At 41.6% G+C, this 19,031-nt stretch overlaps 1 protein-coding gene across 2 annotated transcripts in view; it reads right to left on the reverse strand.

The window, feature by feature from the left end:
- CA10 (carbonic anhydrase 10) overlaps positions 1 to 19,031 on the reverse strand; it is a 435,157-nt gene that overhangs the window by 101,943 nt on the left and 314,183 nt on the right. For both annotated transcript variants that reach the window (XM_006924847.1, XM_006924846.1), the window contains exon 5: positions 604 to 789. In XM_006924847.1, the coding sequence (XP_006924909.1) occupies positions 604 to 789 (186 nt within the window). The remainder of the gene's footprint in view (positions 1 to 603; positions 790 to 19,031) is intronic.

The raw sequence follows: 19,031 nt of genomic DNA on the forward strand, positions 1-19,031 counted from the left end.
TAGCCCTTATCCTATCATTGAAACTGTGGTTTGGCTCACTGCAGTGGCCTGAGTTCTAACTAGGTTGATGGTGGTACACAGTGACACTCACTATTAATGATGGCACATGATGACACTTCCATTCTGCAGAGACTCAGGCAGACTAGTTGCCTGACATTTATTTCACAGTAAATTATAGTTTTGTGCAAAATAAGACTCATTCTATCTTGGAGAATTATGGAATCTATGGAGAATTATGGAATCTATGCTATCAGAGGTGACATATGGAAAGCTGATTGTCCAGATAGGAGTAAGTGAAGATGTATATGAAGGGGAAGAGTTTGGATTTAAAGTAAAGCTCTGGAGATATTTTAGGGTATGAGTCACAAGAGAGGTACCCTGATGTTTCAGAAGGAAATATCGTTTCATTGAGGCCTTTCCTGGAAAACAGTGAAAGCTTGTTCCATGCCAAATTGCAAAAGGCAGATGGAGAAAGGAGGCAAAGACCTCCATATTTCATAGATTCAAGAGAAATCTTTCAATCTGTTATCCCACCGTATATATAAATAGGCACCGAATCTCATTAATTAGACTTCACCTTAGCACTTGAACAGCCTCACCTACCTCCCCAGAGAAGGCTTGTCCATTGAGGAGGTGCTCTGAGCCTTGGCTATCCTCACTCCCAAAGTGTAGCCGTATCTCCTCCAGCCGGTGGCTGTATGTCATGGGCCCTCCTGATATGTTGACCAAATGCTCCTTGTCCAGGCGTAAGGACACATGTCTTCCAGTGTTGTACATAGTCCCACTGACCTGCAAGGCAATGGGAAACAGGTCAAGCAAGGCTTTCCTCCTTCCATTTCTCATCAAACCCAGCATGGTGTTTAGATCAATGCCTTCTGCTGCCTCTTGATGGGAAGATATTAGTTTAAACCCACCCTGTGGAACAGGGAGTGGCAGCCTCCCCCGAGGGCAGTCCTGCCCTAAGTGGCTTCTGTGGTACTTTCTGTGAGACATAAACCACATTATTTAGAAAGCTGAGGTGGAAACTTGAAGGCAACTTCATCAACTGTGACTAATATGTTGGACATTGCACCTTTTAAAAAATTAACTCGTGTTCCTACCACAAACATTTGGAAAGGAGAGATGGTGCAAAAGTTAAAATTTCAGATGTGAGAAACTGAAGGAAGCAGTTAGTAGGGATGAGATGCTACTAACTGAAAGCCAAGTGAGAGACAAGGAAACCAGAATGAGTGAACAGGAGCAAACCTTTTTGGGAGACTGAAGGCTTAGATCTGAAGCCTTAAGCACCCAGTCTGATGTGTCTTGGTTACGTCCCTCTCTGCACCTACAACCAGACACGCACAGAATGAGAACTCTGATCCTTCCTCTGAGCTCGTGGCCTCAGTGGTAAGCTATTCACACAAACTTTCCACTTCACAGATCCCCAGACTTGCTCCTCATTCCTGATTCCATCTTGCTGCAGCCCCTGCAAGCTGCCAACCCTACTGCTTGGCATTCCTTTTCCTTCTTTCCTCTTTGAACGTGATGTCTGGCTTCATTTTCCTGACTATGGCTTTAGCACCTCTCAACTCTTGATTTGAGAGCACTGATTCCTAACTGTGACTCTAAGGCTTTAGTCTCCCGGGTTGACTTAGCTCTAAGAGCAGAGAGAAGGCTTAAGACAGATTTTGAATGGGTCTGGATGGAAGGCTTCTGTGCTATTGGATGCTGAGCAACTTAGATTTTCTTCCTGCTTACTCTGACTCCTTTGGGCCCAGCCTTCCAACCTGTGGATTCCCTTAGGGCTTCATATAACTTATGATACCTTTATAGCACTAGCCTTTCTGACACTAGTCTTGTGAACAATCAGTTAGTTCTATAGACTGCTCACTGTGGCAGAGACCGTAATGCTTACTAAATACTCCATGGACTCATTATTCCGCTATCTTACTGTAAGGTAGAGGCCATATAATTAGTGTTGATCATGGGCTATGAAGGCATATGACCAGCGCCACTTCCAGGCTGAAACAATGAAAAGTTTATGCATAATCCTCAGTCTCTCTTCCCCTACTGCATTAATCAAGTAAGTGGTGAGGATATATGACAATGTGATACAGCTACAAGACGGAGCTTGTGTCAGCCTGGGTCCCTGTCAGATTATGTGCAGGTTGCAAAGATGATCAGAATTTTTCCTCTCCTTGCAACTACATTGCTCTCCTTACAATGTGACTTTGTAGGTGCTCCCATTGAGACAGGGGGTCTGTTTCTTCCCCCTTTGTATCTGGGCTGGTCTATCACTTGCTTTGGCCAAGAGCTTGTAGTGGATGCAATATACTGGTTCTGAGAATAGGCCTCTAGAGGCCTTGCATGGTCTTTCTCCTTCTTTGAACCTTAAGACCACCATGCAAACAAGCCTGGATAGCCTGCTAGAAGGTGAGAGTGAGGATAGCCATCCCAGGAGAAGCCATCCTGTACTAGTCATACCATGGGCCATCCACCACCAGCTGACTGTCTCAGCCCAGGTCAGCTTAGCCTGGCCCAGACCAGAAGAACTGCTCACACACTTGGGAGTGAAGCAATTAGCTGTTGTAGGTCTCTAAGTTTTGGGGTTATTTGTCATGTAGCAAAAGCTAACTGATACACATCAAGTCAATCATCTTTTCTTTCCTATGAATCTGGAACAACCAACAGAAACTCTGGACAGAATCTGTTGAGAATCAGAGCTGTAAAGTCATAGGGGCTCAGACAGTCAACCTGCTAAGCAGCTGGATAGTCAGACCCGAGAGAGAGAAAGAGAGAGAGTAAGTGAGTGAGAGAGACCCCCCCACACACACACAGAGAGAGAGAGAGAGAGAGAGAGAGAGAGAGAGAGAGAGAGAGAAGCAGATGTGCCAACAGTGACAGAGAAAACCATGTAGAGAGAGAAAGAATCGGAGAGAATAACTATTTGACCTTCAAAAACCCTTTGTATCTTCTTCTTCTAGTTTCCTCATGAGGCCTGAGCTGTACTTTCTCAGATATTTTACCAATATATTTACTTTTCTCTTAAGTCATCTAGTCCTTGCAATCAAATGATCCCTGTCAGAGACCCCACTTCTGTTCTCCAGTCTCAAATAAATATATATTTAGTAAGTATAAAATAATGAGAACTTGTCTTTTTTTCATTTCCCAGATTATGACTTCTTTTGCAGTAAAATGGTTAGAGATATGTTGGTGTTTGACAATGCATCTATCTTCAAGTAAAATTTATTTTTTCTAATTATTAAGATTATATACAGGTATTATATATAGTTAAGAAGGTATAGAACAGCAAGGAAATAAAAATCAGCCACAATTCCCCTTTAGCAATAATCACCACTAATATTTTGGCATATATACTCTTCACACTCATAACTATATATCCGTATTTTAATGAGATCATATTATGTGTGTATAAATAAATAATTTTCACACATATGGCTTTATATATCTATTTAATCATATACAATATATTAATATATAATAACACATAATATATATTATTTTTACTAACATGAATATTCCTAGGTTATTAACTGTTCTTTTGCAATATCACTTTGAAGTGGCTGCAAAATGGTTCACTATAAAAATATATAACTTATTGTTAAATCTTCACATCCTCTCCACTTTTTTACTATTGTAAAAAATAATGCAGTGAGGATCCTCATGGATAATATTTTTACTAGAACAGGGATATTTCATTAGGCAACTTCTGGGTATAATGCTGTACACATTATTACAGTGCTTATTATCTAGTGCCAAATCCATCTGAGTAGATCTCACAGAGCAAGGCTGGATCTAATTCTCTTCAAATGACATTAGGAAGAGAACCATGAGTTTCAGCCAGTAACATTCATGGGCACCTCTGGTAAGCAAGGCAGCATAAGTAGAGCTGTTCTGAATTCTCATAGGATATATGCTCTGTCTCATTCGGCAGGTATCTTGGGCTTCCCTGCACTTCTAGAAATCCTTTCATCTGTGTCTGTCTAATGTTCCCAAGAAAATTGTTGCCCACCGAAGCAAGGCAGGGGCCATGCTGTATGCTTGTCTGCATTTCCCCAGTACTTGGAAAACGCACTGGCACGTAGCCGATGGAAGAATCAAGGACTCTTGAGTCAAAAGATTCCCAATCTGCCTCTTTGCGCCCTTGTAGATCAGTCAATTTCTTGAGGCCTCAGTTTCTTTAACTGTAAAGTAGAGATAAAAAAAATTTCCCCCATGAAAATACCTAAATGACAGAAGTAAATCTCTCCTTATTAGTAATTATTTTAAATGTGAAGGGATTCCACCTTTATGAGGGACTTAGAGTAGTCAAAATCACAGAGATAGAAAGTAGAATGGTGGTCGCCAGGAGCTGGGGGAGGGGGAAATGGGGGGTTATTGCTTAATGGGCAGAGAGAATCAGTTTTGCAACATGGAAAGAGTTCTGGGGATGGATGATGGTGATGGTCGTATAACAATACGAATATACTTAATATCACTAAAATGGACATGTAAAAATGGTTAGGATGGCAAAATTTCATATGTATATTTCACCACAAAAAAAAAAATAAATAAAGGGAAAAATATCCTCCATGAGGTTGCTGTGAGAATTAAGTAAATAACACATGTAATTTTCATTCTCTTCCTTCCTTTACTTTTATTACCTGGGTGCCTAGCCGATGTTGAAGGACCCATGTTGATCTTCCCTGCTTTCCAGAACCAGGTAGAATATAGTGTTGCTTGCTAAACGTCACAATGAAGAATTTAAAGTGACTTCTGCATTGTGCTGAGTCATTTGTCTACCATTTCAGATTTTTAAAGCCTCAGGCATGGGAAACATTCAAGGTCATTTTGAAGACCGTGATACAAACTCGAATCAGGGTTATCAGGAATAAACCATGTGCCCTCTAGTCCTTTTACTCCATTTCCAGACCCCTTCTGCTTACACAGCTCTACATTTGTTCACTCATTCATTCACTCACTCACTATTTTGTCAGTAAATCATAAAATAGTCAATATATGTGACTACGTGCTAGGATCTGGGAATTGTAAGGAGTAAAACTGGGCATGGTCCCTACCCTCATGGAACTCACATTCTCCATTATATAGAGACCAGAGTCGAGGAAGGAAGTTAAGGGGGAATCTATCCAAAATTCTACCATTTGCCTATGCGTTCTTACAAGTAGATGCAACACCCCCTTATCCTCACCCTTTCCCTAGACACCGAAATAACATTAATTTGTATTAGTCAAAAAAAGCTGTGTAGCCAGGGTACGGTTTGTTGCACTTTAATTTAAAAATAAAGGCTTGACAACATTATGTATGGTATCTAACGGTACATCTGCGCTGTAGTAATTAACATTGTAGCAGTGTCATTTCATCTGTAATGCTAATTACTGTGTTTCCAATGAACTACTTTGGTGCACAGCACGTTGAAAAAAGTTGTCTGATGCAGACCAGGAAACAGAGCCGAATGAAGTTGAAGCTGCAGGGGATATCCAGGTTGCCTCTGGCTGCCTCACAGTTCTCCTTTTTGTTATATTTTAATCCACTACAAAATAAGACGAGAGATGTATGCGATGCCCATTTTACAAATGAGGGAAGTAAGTGCAGTTGGTGAATGCTCAGTGACTTTTTCAGGATTGCACAGCTGGCAGTGGTGGCAGACCCGGGTTTTCTGACTCCAAGTCTAGTGATCCTGTTGTGAGCCAGTGTAAGTATCTCAGCTCATTTCAGATGGAAACCTGTCAGGGATTTTCATTTCTTCTCTGGAGATTCAGGGCTGGGGCAGGGGCAGGGGCAGGGGTAGAGGCAGCGGGATTCTTTTCCAGGAATCTAAGAGGACTGGAATGACACTCAGCTGATGAAGTTCATCGCAGGAGGAGGCCTGGAGAAACCTAAGGGTCGGAGAAGTCCCTCAGTTCCTCACCTGCAGACATTGACACTGGTTTGAGACTGGGTGGGGCTATATGTATTGAGGGAAGTGGGTAACAGATGCCTGTCAAAATTATATGTCAATCAATACTATCTTGATAACCTAAAACCATCTAAAAACAATGTGTTCTTTTGCAAAGCAAAAAATTTACCCCCACTTTGTTCATTTTGTAAAACTGGACATCCTCGCATAGAAAACACACTGCTTTGCAGCAGCTCACCATATGCCGGAGCCTCTTACTGATGGGCGCATCTTTCCTTTCATTTTGTGTTAGAGGATAATAAATTTGTACAGTGTGTTTTTAAGGTAAGGAGAATTTTCATTGTTTGAAAATCAGCAACAATTCTATTCATTATAGTTGACATCTTGGTTTGAATCCTTACATGATGTTGGATATGGTGCTAAGTTTTGAACCTAAAATTAATTAACCCTCACAATTTCTCTCTCACTAAACCTAGCACCAAACACAGTGTGATACTTAGACCCATGCCATTTGCTCCCTCTTGGATGGGGAGGTACTGGGCTAACATATATGTGGAGTTAAGGCCTCCCGCAGAGCACACTTCCTCCTGGGCCTAAAGGCAAATAGCCCACCAATGGAGGCAGGGCTTCATGACACATATCTCTGGCTCTAAAGCCTATGCTTTTAAGGACTGAAAATGATCAGATTGCAAAGCTGATTTCCTAACAATGCAATATGACAGGTTTTCTTCAAATATGGGTTGATAATGGAGGAACCTGACAGGGGTTTAGAGTTGAGGATGTATAAAATTATTTATTGTATTAGGGTTCTCTAGAGAAACAGAATCAATATGATGTCTATATACATATAGAAAGAGATCTATTTTAAGGGAGTGGTCTGGTAATAATGGAGGCTGGCCAGTCTAAAATCTGTAGAATAGGCCGGCAGTCTGGAGGACCAGAGAAGAGCCAATGCTGCAGCTCAAGTCCAAAGGCTGCCTGCTGCACAACTCTTTCTTGCTTCAGGAAGGCCAGTCTTTTTGTTCCAGTCTGGCTTTCAACTGATTGGGTGAGGCCCACCCACATTATTTAGGGCAATCTGCTTTATTCAAAGTCCACTGGCATAAATGTTTACGTCATCCAAAAACACTCTCACAGAAACATCTGGAATAATATCTGATCAAATATTGGAGTGCTATGGCCCAGCCAAGTTAATACATAAAATTAACCATCATATTTATCCTCAAATCCCATTTGCTTTCTTTACTACATCTTGTTTAAACAGCTCTGAACCAAATGGTTGTGCTGACATCACACATAACAGGTTGATATATGTCATATTACACATATAAATATTTTTTTACATAACGTAATTTAAAAAGTCAGCTATTCTAAAACTGTTCTCCAAACTTCAGTCATAAAAAGGAAAGCAAGTTTGAAATAATGTACATCTGAATTATAGAATAATTGTAAAGAAACGGTTTAACTTTTCTTGTCAAAAGATACATGCACAACGAGCTAGGTTTATTCTTGAGTCTGCATGGGACCTCAGAGACAATTCTGGTCTAAGTCCCTCATGTTTTCTAACTTCATATTTCCAGATGGGAAAAAAAGAAAAAAGTATATCTTTTTTCCAAAGACCCAATTCAGAAGATCTTTTGGCTTAATGGAGAAAGCACTTATAGGGTTGATGTTTATTGCAGACAGCTAAGCATGAACAAATCTTACCTTCAGAAATTCTAAAAGATTCAATAAGCAGTTAGTTACCTGCTTGGCGTGATACAGAGCTTATGTGAGCTTTCCATTATGTTCTCTCTCAAGGCAGTCCGACCCAAATCTCCTGTAATATACTCAGTAATAATTCCCCACAGCTTAAATGGGTATGTAACACTACAAATGGAGTAGCGAAAATAGAATCTCAACTGTGTAAAAGGAAGAGATGGCCATCTGAACTGCACGAGCCCCACTTGCGTTCTTAACATGGTTGGTTAGGACAGGTAGGATGGAGAGCACCCACAAATTCTGAGGACTCACTATGTGTCAGAGGGTATGTCACTTTTTAGAACAGGAAACTAGGTACAGATAGGCTAAAAACTCTACTCAAAGGTACAAGGGGAGCAAGTGATGGGACTGGAACTCAAAAGAAGTCTTTATGACCCAAAGCTCATGGTCTTCTCACCGTCTCAGAGAGCAACTTCAAAGCCACCATAGAAAGGCCGCACTCCATTTCTCAGTGACCCTGTAAACTTCAAAAATTAAATAATGGTCTTTTTATTTATTTTTCTGTATGGAGTTGGCACAGGCTCTGTTCATTCATAACAGGAGTCCTGGCATTCTTGCCTTTAGGATACGGTCTTATTTAGTAGATTGTCTTTTACTATAATTTGAGGGAACACATTGGGCTGATGCATGTAACCCTAACAACCACCATAGTAGCAGTAATTATGGTACATCCCAGGCCTTGTACTTAGTAGCTTCATTTAATCCTTGCATTGCCCAGATGGGAAGGCATTATTATCCATACTCTACAGAGGAGGAGGCGGAGATTCAAAGGGCTTAAATGACTCTCCCTAAAGCTCCACAGTTAGAAGTCAGCAGAGCCAGAATTCCAGTGCAAGCCTGTTTGATTCCAAATTCTACAGCTCTTAAAAGAGAAAAAAAAAACAAAAGTTGGTGGAAAGAATATCGGGAAAATCATGTAGTTTACAAGTAACTCTTGGGACTTGGGATAAACTCTTTTTTTAAATAATATTTTTATTTTTCAATTACAGTGGGCATACAATATCATATTAGTTTCATGTGTGGGGACACACTCTTAAAGCCCAAATATGGTGTCCCCATGATGTATCAAGTCGGATTTAATATGGCCAGCCCTGGCTTGAATACTCTTGGGGGTTTCTAGACCCAGAGCACCAGAGGAATTCCCGGTCCCCACTTGTTGGGAGCTGAGAGATGGATCATACCTGCCTATCCTAGTGTTGGCTTAGCAGCTAGGTGGCTGAGCCCATAATGTTGGCTCATTGCCTAAAGGGGTTAGTGAAGAAGGTCCGACAACCATGTCATATAAAATTAGGTGTCTTTTCTTTGCAATTGAGGTTTCCCATTATGTGTCTCTGACTGCTCTACTGAGGTGTGTAATAGGTCTTCTTTGAATGTCATTAGTGAGCCTAAGAGATTTAAGAACACCACTTAGCCTGGTTCCCTGCAGAGTAGCTTGAGATGCCAAAGGGTTGATTTGTAAAGGCTGAATGCAAGAAGCCAGTGGGCTGCTTGCCCCCATGGGCACTCCAGAGGGGTCACTGTGAGGAGAAACAATTGGAGTTAAGTCATTGCAATTCATGGCCTCACTGTAGTGTCGCATATACATGGACTGGCAAAATCATGGTTGTGTGCGAATTCTAGAGCTAAAAGGACTTCAGAAATAACCAAGCTCAACCTCTTACTCAATAAACTAGGAAAGTGAAACACAGAGAGATCAAGAGACCCATTCAGGATTGTACGAGTAAGTGGCAGACCCGAGACTGGACATCAACCAACTGACTCTGTTCTTCACTCTGTGCAGCACAGCTCCCCTTCCTTCTTGTCCTTCTGTTTTCCTCTTTAAATTATTGCATGTTGAGGGTACAGAGCACACTGCCTCAGAAACAGAAGTGCTCATGTACTAAGGGTGTATATATACAAATTCCATGATCCATAGAAAAATAGAAAAACTTCAGCCAGATATCTGGACATAACATCTACATGATGTCATTCATTTGTGTACGGGGTTATTGTCAGTGCTTTCCCAGATGTTTTATGCTATGTAGATTTCAAAGCAATGATTAGAAATGGAGGAGATTAAATGTTGAGAAGAGAGATGGAGGTAAAGGATATAGAGTGTTAGGAGAAGGAATTTTTGTAACTCAGCTTTCAAAGAAAGCAAAAGATAAGTACTTGGAGTTCATTGGGTTGGAGCTTTAGAAAGAAAGTGGCTGAGTTGTGGGTAAAGAAGAAAATGAAAGTTGACCAGAGTTATCTGCTTTGTGTTTCCATAGATGGAGTTGTGTAGGAGGGTTGAAGAAGTACTTCCAAGATCTCACCCACCACTCTTAACCCTGGAGGGTGGATAGACATTTCTTCCTTAGCAATGCTAAATTTATTCCAGTCTCTAGCCCATCCATCTGAGTCAGTCTGTTTCTCCTATGCAAAGAGACTAGGATTTTGGAGTCAACACTGAACAACGGGATGAAATGTGATACTAATTATCCTATTAATCCTAGTATTGTTATTAAGATAAAAATGGAACCTATGTATAGTAATATTGACTCTTCAAACAATGGATAATTTCTTTGCAAACTCTACAGGGATGCTAAGAAGCAACATTGTAGCAAGGCATCTCTTGAATGTGATTGATGCTGGTGGTTATGGCAAGAGGAACAAAGAAGAGGTATGAAAGAAGTTGCCTGGTCCACTTAGGTGTGGGCTATGTGAAGAGAAAGCTCTTCATCTTCTATCTTCTTCAAAGGGATGTTAGGCAGGTGGTCGTCATTAGGCTGGGCATGTTCTTGCCCCACAGAGTTGTTGGTACTCAAGCTAAATCTCAGCCTTGCCTCATCTCTGAACAGGGTGGTAGGACCCCAGAGAGTGGTGTCTGGAATGGGTTTTTCCATTATAGTCCCATAGACTACTTGCCTAATGAGCCACCACTACCAATCAAATATTTTATTAATTTAATATTATTTTAATAATTGAATATTTAACTAAAATTTAAATTTAATAATTTGTCTTGTGTGTCTCCTTTAGGTGTTTTATGAACACTTTAAATTCCTACACAGAGTCTGCAAGGTAGGTGTGGTCTTCACGTTTCCCAGGTGAGATAACTGATAGCAGCACTAAGAGGTTATGCGACTCATCCACTGTCACATAGCTATTGGGTTAAAGAGCCAGAGGCTGGATGCAGACTTTGACTTCAAAGTTGGTCTCTTTCTGCTTCACGGTGCTTCACCTCACCCTCAATAAGCAGGCCTTGTCTATCACCACGGTTCAGTTTGGGTTTCGGGATGAGTTTTCCAATTCTCCTTCCCAGACTAAAGCTCTGCTTTAAATCTTAGATCTCTTAGGGCTTTGAGAGCCTCCAGATTTCTTCCGAAGCCTCTCATTGCTGGTTGCCTGGATCCAGGTTTTTTGTTTTTGTTTTTGTTTTTTTAATTCTTTACTGAGTGTCTGGAGTCCTGGGCCAACGGGGTAGAGCAACCAGAACCAAGATGCTATTGATCAGCAGTATTGCCTGTGATGGGAGACCACCTTAGCTCTCTGTTCTAGCTCAAATCAAGCTTGGATTGAGTACACTCCTATAAATTTAAATATATTTATAGTTATTTTTTGAAAAGGTAATATAGGCATGTTTGTTTGATTTACCTTTCCTGTTTCCTGCTGTATCCCCAGCACCTAAACAATACTTGGATTCAAATGTTGCAAAGAAATGGACAAGATGATGCTTTCAGCATCATCTCGGTGCCCAGCCCAACCTAGCCCCACCCTAAGTCTGACCGTGTGAGTCAGACGTGGGACACAGAAACTGTTACCTTCCTCTTATAAGTGTCCCTGGATGTTCACTTTAACCGAATCTGACAGATAGTCAATGCTGGGGGGGCAGGGCAGAGTGACACAGAATAGTTTTCTTTATCCTTTTCCCAGCCTCCTTGCCTTAAGGAGTTGCTTTGAAATAATAAGACAATAGCATTAAAGCTCTTTCTAAATATATATGGTGGGCTATACAGGACTCATTTTCAGGCCATTCTTTCCCCCTAAACTGTGAAAATTCAAGATTAGGCCACCTAAATTAATGTATTAAACTTACCTTAGAAAAGATATTTCTAGTTTAAAGTCATTTAATTCAATCCCCGATTCATAAATTATTCCTGGATAATTTCTTTGCAAACTCTAGAGGGATGGCTAGTTATTTCATCTCCAAAGAGGAAAAGGCCTTTTAAGGGAAGTCTGGTAGGACACAATGGCACACAGGCATTAGCAGAGCACATAGATCACTCTCTTAATATTCCCCCATGTGGATATCACTGGTCCCACTAAGAGAGGAGAGAAGGCATCTGAAAAATGCAAAGGGAAGGGCTTAAAGAAATGACTGATTCAGCCAGTTATAGATTAACCATACCCTATAGATCTCTGAATGGCCTTCTAGAAACTCTTGTAATACCTACAAGATAAATGATTTGGTAATAGATAGGACCAGTGGTCTGGGAATTTCTTCCCCTTTGCAGCCCCCACCTGAAAGTCCCTATCCCTATCCTGAGCCATGAGGTGCATGTGAAACCTCAGACAAAGGAATCGCGCACCCCTTGCACGAACAATGCAGAGGTATATAAATTGAAGGAAATCTAACCAAGGGGAGCTTGTGCTTTGGTGCTGTTAAGCCCCATGTGCTCTGCTGGCTAATAAATTCTCCTTCCTCTAACAAGTTGTCTGAGCGTCCAGTTTCCTCCATTGAGTGTCGCTCCCTGAAACACCACAGGTCATGCTAGAATCCTTGATGCTCTCTTTTCAAAGATATTAGAAATAGCAAATGTTTGAGGGATAACAAGTCCCTTTGCTCATTCTACATGCCCCTGTACACTGGTTAATTATTTAATGTTTATGTCCCACAGTGACCTTGCCCCTGTTGACTCCTGTCCACTGCAAGCTGCAGGGGACATACTCAAATACCCAAAGTGGTCAGGAGATAATGTAAATAAGTGAGACAGGTGAGGCTGTGGGGCACCATTTCTTGGGTATCTCTGGAAGGGAATATAGGACACTGGGGAGATGCTTGCCTGGGGGGAGGCGGGGGGAGAAACTAATGTAAGGAAGAGGCAAGAGAATTAAAATGTTAATAAAGCCACAGTCAGAGACTGCAATATGCTGATAAGCCCTGCAGCCAGGCCAGGAAGACACCTTCAGAACAAAGAAAGATTTCTGCTGGGATTGCTAACAGCCCATTCCCCACACCTGTGAATGGGAAAGAGGAACCAACAGAGTCATTCCCTATGGCTAAAACCATGGAGAACCTAAGGATTAAAGGCTGGGATCTGCTAGCAGGCCTTTCGCTCTACATATTCTTACCTTTTCACAATATATCCTCTTCTCTTTCCTCACTGGATGTCCATAGCAAAGGGAATGTGAACTAAAGAATGGCAGACGTATTAACTGAATTCCCTGAACACTCAGGGTCCCTCTCTGTGCCTTTACTCTGTCTCCCTCTCACTGTCCCTCTCACCGTCCCGCTCACTCTCTGCCTCTGAGAAGAGACCGCACTCTGTCTGTGGAGTGTGACCGCTTTTCCAATAAACTTTCCTCTTGACTCTAACTTTGGCGTGTGTGTTAAATTCTCTCTACAGTCTCTGCCGAAGGACCCTCTTCTTCTCTCGGTATGAGGCTTAGTCTCCGCCTATAAATTCGGGGAAATTTGCCCTGTCCTGCATCAAAACCAAGAGGAACTGGGAAAAGGAGGAGCAGGTGTACCAGACTCACTTTTCATCTTGTGTCCTTTTGTATTGTTTGGATTTTAAAAGTAAACAAAATGATTTTAAAAATAAAATAAGATACTCTCTAGGCAATAACATCTGGTGCTAAATCTGGGTTGAGAGGTACAATGATTGTGATATGGACCCAGGAGCTAGTCTAGGGCAGCTGTCCACTAGAAATAGAAAGCAAGCTACCTCTGCAATTTTAAGTTTTCTAGTAGCTACATTTAAACACAAAACAGCGAAATTAATGTTAATAATATACTTCCATAGATAGATGAATGGGTAAGGAAGATGTGATATATAGTGACCCTAGAACAACATGGGTTTGAACTGTGTGGGTCCATTTATCCAAGGATATTTTTTCAATAATAAATACAGTAAATGTACTTTTTATTCTGATGGTTTTATTAATAAGCATATTAATAACCATTTTCTTTTCTCTAGCTTGCTTTAGTATAAGAATATAGCATATAATACATATAACATAGAAAATAAGTGTTTGTTGACTAGGTTATTGGCAAGGCTTCTGGTCAACAGCAGGCTACTAGTAGTTAAGTTTTGGGAAAATTAAAAGTTATAGGTAGGTTTTTGACTGTGAGAGGGGGCAGTGCCGCAACCCTCACATTGTTCAAGGGTCAACTGTATATACAACAGCATATTACTCAGCTGTAAGAAACAATATAATTTTGCCATTTGCAAAGTCATGGATGGACCTAGAGGCTATTGTGTTAAGTGAAATAAGTCAGGCAAAGACACATACTGTATGATTTCACTTATAAAAAACAAAACAAAACAGAAATAGACTCATAGACACAGGAAACAACAAACCGGTGGTTACTTGAGGAGGGAAGGGTTAGAAGGGCAGATGAAATAGGTGAAGGAGATTAAGAGGTATAAACTTCCAGTTAGAAAATAAATAAGTCATGGGAATGCAATGTATGACATAGGGAGTACCGTCAACAATATTGTAATAACTTTGTATGTGAGAGATGGTCATCACTGATTGTGGTAATCATTTCACAATGTATATAATATTGAATCACTATGCTGTACGCCTAAAACTAATAGGCTATTGTACGTCAATTGTACTTTAGTTAAAAAAAAAAAAGAATATATTTCACTGAACCCAGTATATCCAAAACACTATTTCAACATATAATCTATACACGAATTACTAATGAGATGTTTTACATTCTTTTTTCATAATAAGTCTATGAAATGCAGTTTGTATCTTACATTCAGAGCACATCCCAATTCAGAATCACCACATTTCAAGCACTCAATAGCCACGTGTGGTTAGTAGCTACCATATTGAACAGTGTAGCCTGGTCAGTCTTTCTTTCCAAGCAGAGCTATATTAGTGAGTCAAATGGACAGCTGCTGAGGGTGCTAGATGCTGTGGAGCACTAAACGCCCTAAGCACAAATTAAGAATATAGTGCCAGTAATTTGTACCTGTTTCCCACCCAAGTAGACCATTACCTACTGTTCAGGTTTTTTTTTCTTTCCTTTTCTCTCCTTTTCCTCTCTCTCTCTCTCTCTCTCTCTCTCTCTCTCTCTCTCTCTGTCTCTCTTGATTTATATAGCATGTATGGGAGCAGAAAAATGACAATCACCAGAGGTGGTAGAGTCTACTGATCTTGAAACCCAGTAATGCATAGCCTAGCATTATTTACTAGGAATGTATAATACATCCCTTTATCTAAATTATGGACCTCTTCATATTCCTCCTAAGAAGTTGGTTGAATATGAAAATCATAAGCTAAACTGAAAGATAAGAGACATAAGAGTGGGAAACCATTTGCTAACAGGTATATTTGTTGGGGGAATCATGGAAGATCTCAAACTGATAAATATCATCCAGGACCAAAATCCAAATAGGACTCCACCCCCGAACCATTTATTTTATTGGATTCATCACTGTGGCCATTCACGACTGCAGCCCTTAACAAGCAAGGGTGACCATGAAAAAAGACATCTATTTCTAGAAATGGCATGCGTCCTTTCTAGAAGCAAGCAACCAAGGAAATTACCTTTCTGACTAGAGCTCACAGATAGATTTACTGCTACTACTACCACGTCAACATCACCAGCATCTATTGAGCACTACATGTCTGCCACCACGCACGCATTAGCAACTTGATCCTTGCCACTGTCCCGGAAATGGATAGTTTTATTACCACCATTTTGATGAAGTGACTGAGGCTCAGCGAGGGTAATTGGTCACTGAGCTGTAAGAGTCAGAAATAACGTACATAAAAGAAGAGCCCGTGTGGACTGCACGCTGAGCTGTCATATTGGCTCTGAGGAGGGAAGGGCGCCAGTGACGTTTCCCAGAAGAGCTGGCGTTTGAAATGGGCCTTGGAGATGGTAGGATGTAGATGTCCAGAGATGCCTGGAAAAAGGAGTTGCAGCGGCAAAGACTCGGGGATGGGAACATACAAGGCATGCAAAGGGAATGGCAGAAGCGATGAGGCAGTGTTCCAGGAGTGATTCAGACATGAGCAACCAAGGACTGGGTGGCACAGGTGACTGACGGCGGGTACCGGACACTCGCTGCGTGACAGACTCCCTGCTGGTGCTTTACATAGTGCTTTACATACTTTTTAGCAAAGCTTGTGAGGTACTGTGTGTTCCCATCTCTGTTAGAAATAAGAAACACTGGGCTCTGAGAGGCTAAATAACTTGCCTAGGTCACAGAGACAAGAAACGAAAGAAGACTTTGAGTGCACCTCTGTCCTGCTCTTTCCACTACAATGTGCAATCATGCTAGAAAAGGACACTTTCCAAAGAAATAATTTCCTGCCGTCCTGCTACACTGGCTCTCCTGATTTGCCACAGTTCAGTATCGGAGAGCAGCCACTCTCATGTCTCCTCTGTATTGCCACCACCACCGTCACCACTCACATCAACTCTCTTCTCCCTCTTCCCCAGCCTTTGACTAATAAGAATAAGATATAAAATCAACAACCAAGAAAAGCCCAATAAAATGTGGAAGTAGTTGACAGTATCAACTAGAATCTCAGAAATTTGTGGCTCAGTTTCATGCAACCGATGTTCCATTTCATGGATTCAAAGCAACAGTTACGACAGCCAACTTACATGGTTAGTATAGTAAGAAGCCTGCTGAGGGAAGGTGGTGGAGGGTGTGCGCTGTGGGGAGTGGGGATTCTTTGTTACGGATCCTAAAATCAAGCTTTCTGGGTGTCCAGTACGGGGAAGCAAGTGGTATTCCATCACAACCATGACAAAAGTCTTGAGAGGCTCCAAAGTTATTTGTGCAATTGATTTAGTTGATATTAGGAGAGCAGATTCGCCAGATGAATTAGAACAAATTAAATGCAGTGCTGTGCTCCTGCTTCCTACAAGCAGAAAACAATCTTAAACTCCAAGGGCCCAAATCACCCACTCCTTTTCCAGACCCCCTCCCTGTCTCACTGCTATCATTCTAGTCCGTTGGAAACCTACACAGACTTTTATTTCATGAGGTGATCGCATCGTGCCTTTCGGTTATGTTATTCCTCCACTTCTTATGGTCAAAATTTAAAATATGGTCAAAGCAAAACCTGTTTTTACTATTTTCTTCCAGTTTTTCCTCTCTCTCTCACTCTCTCTCCACCCGCCCCTCTCCCAGAAGAACTCTCCTCTTCTTTGTCCGACATATAATCATTTAACAATTATAAAAAATTCCACCTAAAAGCCTCTGTAATCTGTCCCCTTCTCTCTGTCTTCAGAGCCACTACCTCATCTTATTCTGTCCATTAATTTACTCTGTCATTTCTTCTCCATCCCCCAGCCACTGCCTAACTTAAGCCCTTACTTTACTGCATTTCCTAAATCTCAGGCGCCACAGACTATAAAATGCACCATGACTCCGCCCCACCATGAAGAGAGAAAATACTACAGTTAAATGATGACACACACCACTGTTTTTAGGAGGCATCCCAAAGAGATGTTAATACGTGAAAAGAAAACATGCATCTTAAAAACTGATGACACACGGTATCTCAACTAAACTCTTATAATCGTCTCCCAGCTATTCATGCCCAGTCCTGCAGGGGCACAGCAGGCCCCTCACAACCAGTCCCTGAGTTACATTCCCTTTTTCCTCTGCTTGGAAAACCCCTTCTCATCCTTCCAGATCACCTTCCCAAAGCCCTTTGATACCCCACCGGTGTGGTGATGATGCTGCCCTGGGTTTCTATGGCATTCTGAACTTTCACATGTGAAATAACATATATACAGTGTTTTGTAATTATCTATGTGTTTTTTTCCCTCCAGGGACTATGAGGAGTTTAAGAACAGGCTGCGTGTCTTGTTCCCCTCAATGTCCCCAGTCTCTGAAACCCAGCACATCCTGGGCGAGTGAAATAATGCTGAATGCCGTTGGAGACTGCATGATGCTCACGGCTTCTGGGCACAGCCACTAGAGGGCAGTGTGGAACCATTCCGTTGCCCAGAACTGCTGTTCTGGAATCTAGGCTGCAGAGGTTGAAGGAAGCCGCCTCCTGTGGGCAAACTGGCTGAGAGCCTAGGAGGTTATACAGCTCCAAGGGCACCGTACCATTCTGCAGAATCTACTTTGAGGATGCTCCTTGCATCGACATATCCCTTGCCAGCCCCCCTACGAGGTGCTTTCGGGTGGCTGCCTCAGCACATTTCTTTAATAAGAGCCAAAACCTCTCCCAGCTTTCCATCCTGGGAGGAAGGGGGAGGCCATGGAGTAGGAAAGAAATGTCTCCGGAACATTCTGATTTCTAATAAAGACAGGCTTGCCGTGAAGGGCCTGCAATATAATTGCTCCACTTTGAAGAACAACAGGTAGCAGCATCAATATTTGATTTTTAAAAGGTTGTGCGAACAGTTTTAAATATTAAAGATAAAGGCAAAGACTCAGATCGTCGTTTCATCTCAGCGGTTGAAGCATTTTAAAGGAGAAGCGGTGCTAATGAGCAGAATAAGACTGTTTGCCCATCGAATGGTATCAGGTTGCAATAAAGCACAATCATTTAGGGGTGGGGGAGGGGCCCAGGGGCGGGAAGCAATATCTGCACCAGGGAAGTTTTCTGTTCATTATCTCTGTAATGAGAGAAAAATAACACAACTCTGCCAGAGTAACTTTCTTCCATCTCATCGTGGGCTGTTTAGCTGCCTCAATGAGTGGTCTGGGACAGGCTCTGAGAAAACCTCATAAATTAACTATCCAACTTCCTGGCTAATGAGCCCAATATGTCAATTTTCAGTGATCAAAATGATGCAATTCAATAAAGCACAGTTCATTTTGTAAGGAAATATACTTTTAATAGGGAGAACTGCAGGGTCACGGTCCTCCTGAGATAATTATGGGCCAGAGGAATTAGCGGCGTGGAGCTATACTTACTGTCTGGAGATACCTCATGGGGTTTGTGTGGCAGATATTGTCTTTCAGGGACAATAAATTCCTTCATTATATTTCCATTACTGCATTAATGCAGTGATCTCCAATTTACTTGTAACCAAGAAGGCTGGTGATTCCTGAAACTTGGCATTTAATGCTAATGAGTGCTTGCAAGCCAGGCAGCTCCGTGTGTGTGTGTGTGTGTGTGTGTGTGTGTGTGTGTATGCGCGCGCGCGCGTGCATGTGCACGTGCATGTGAGTGTGTCTTGGGCTCAGGCAAT

The sequence above is a fragment of the Pteropus alecto genome, unplaced genomic scaffold (assembly GCF_000325575.1).
Source record: "Pteropus alecto unplaced genomic scaffold, ASM32557v1 scaffold98, whole genome shotgun sequence".
NCBI lineage: Eukaryota > Metazoa > Chordata > Mammalia > Chiroptera > Pteropodidae > Pteropus > Pteropus alecto.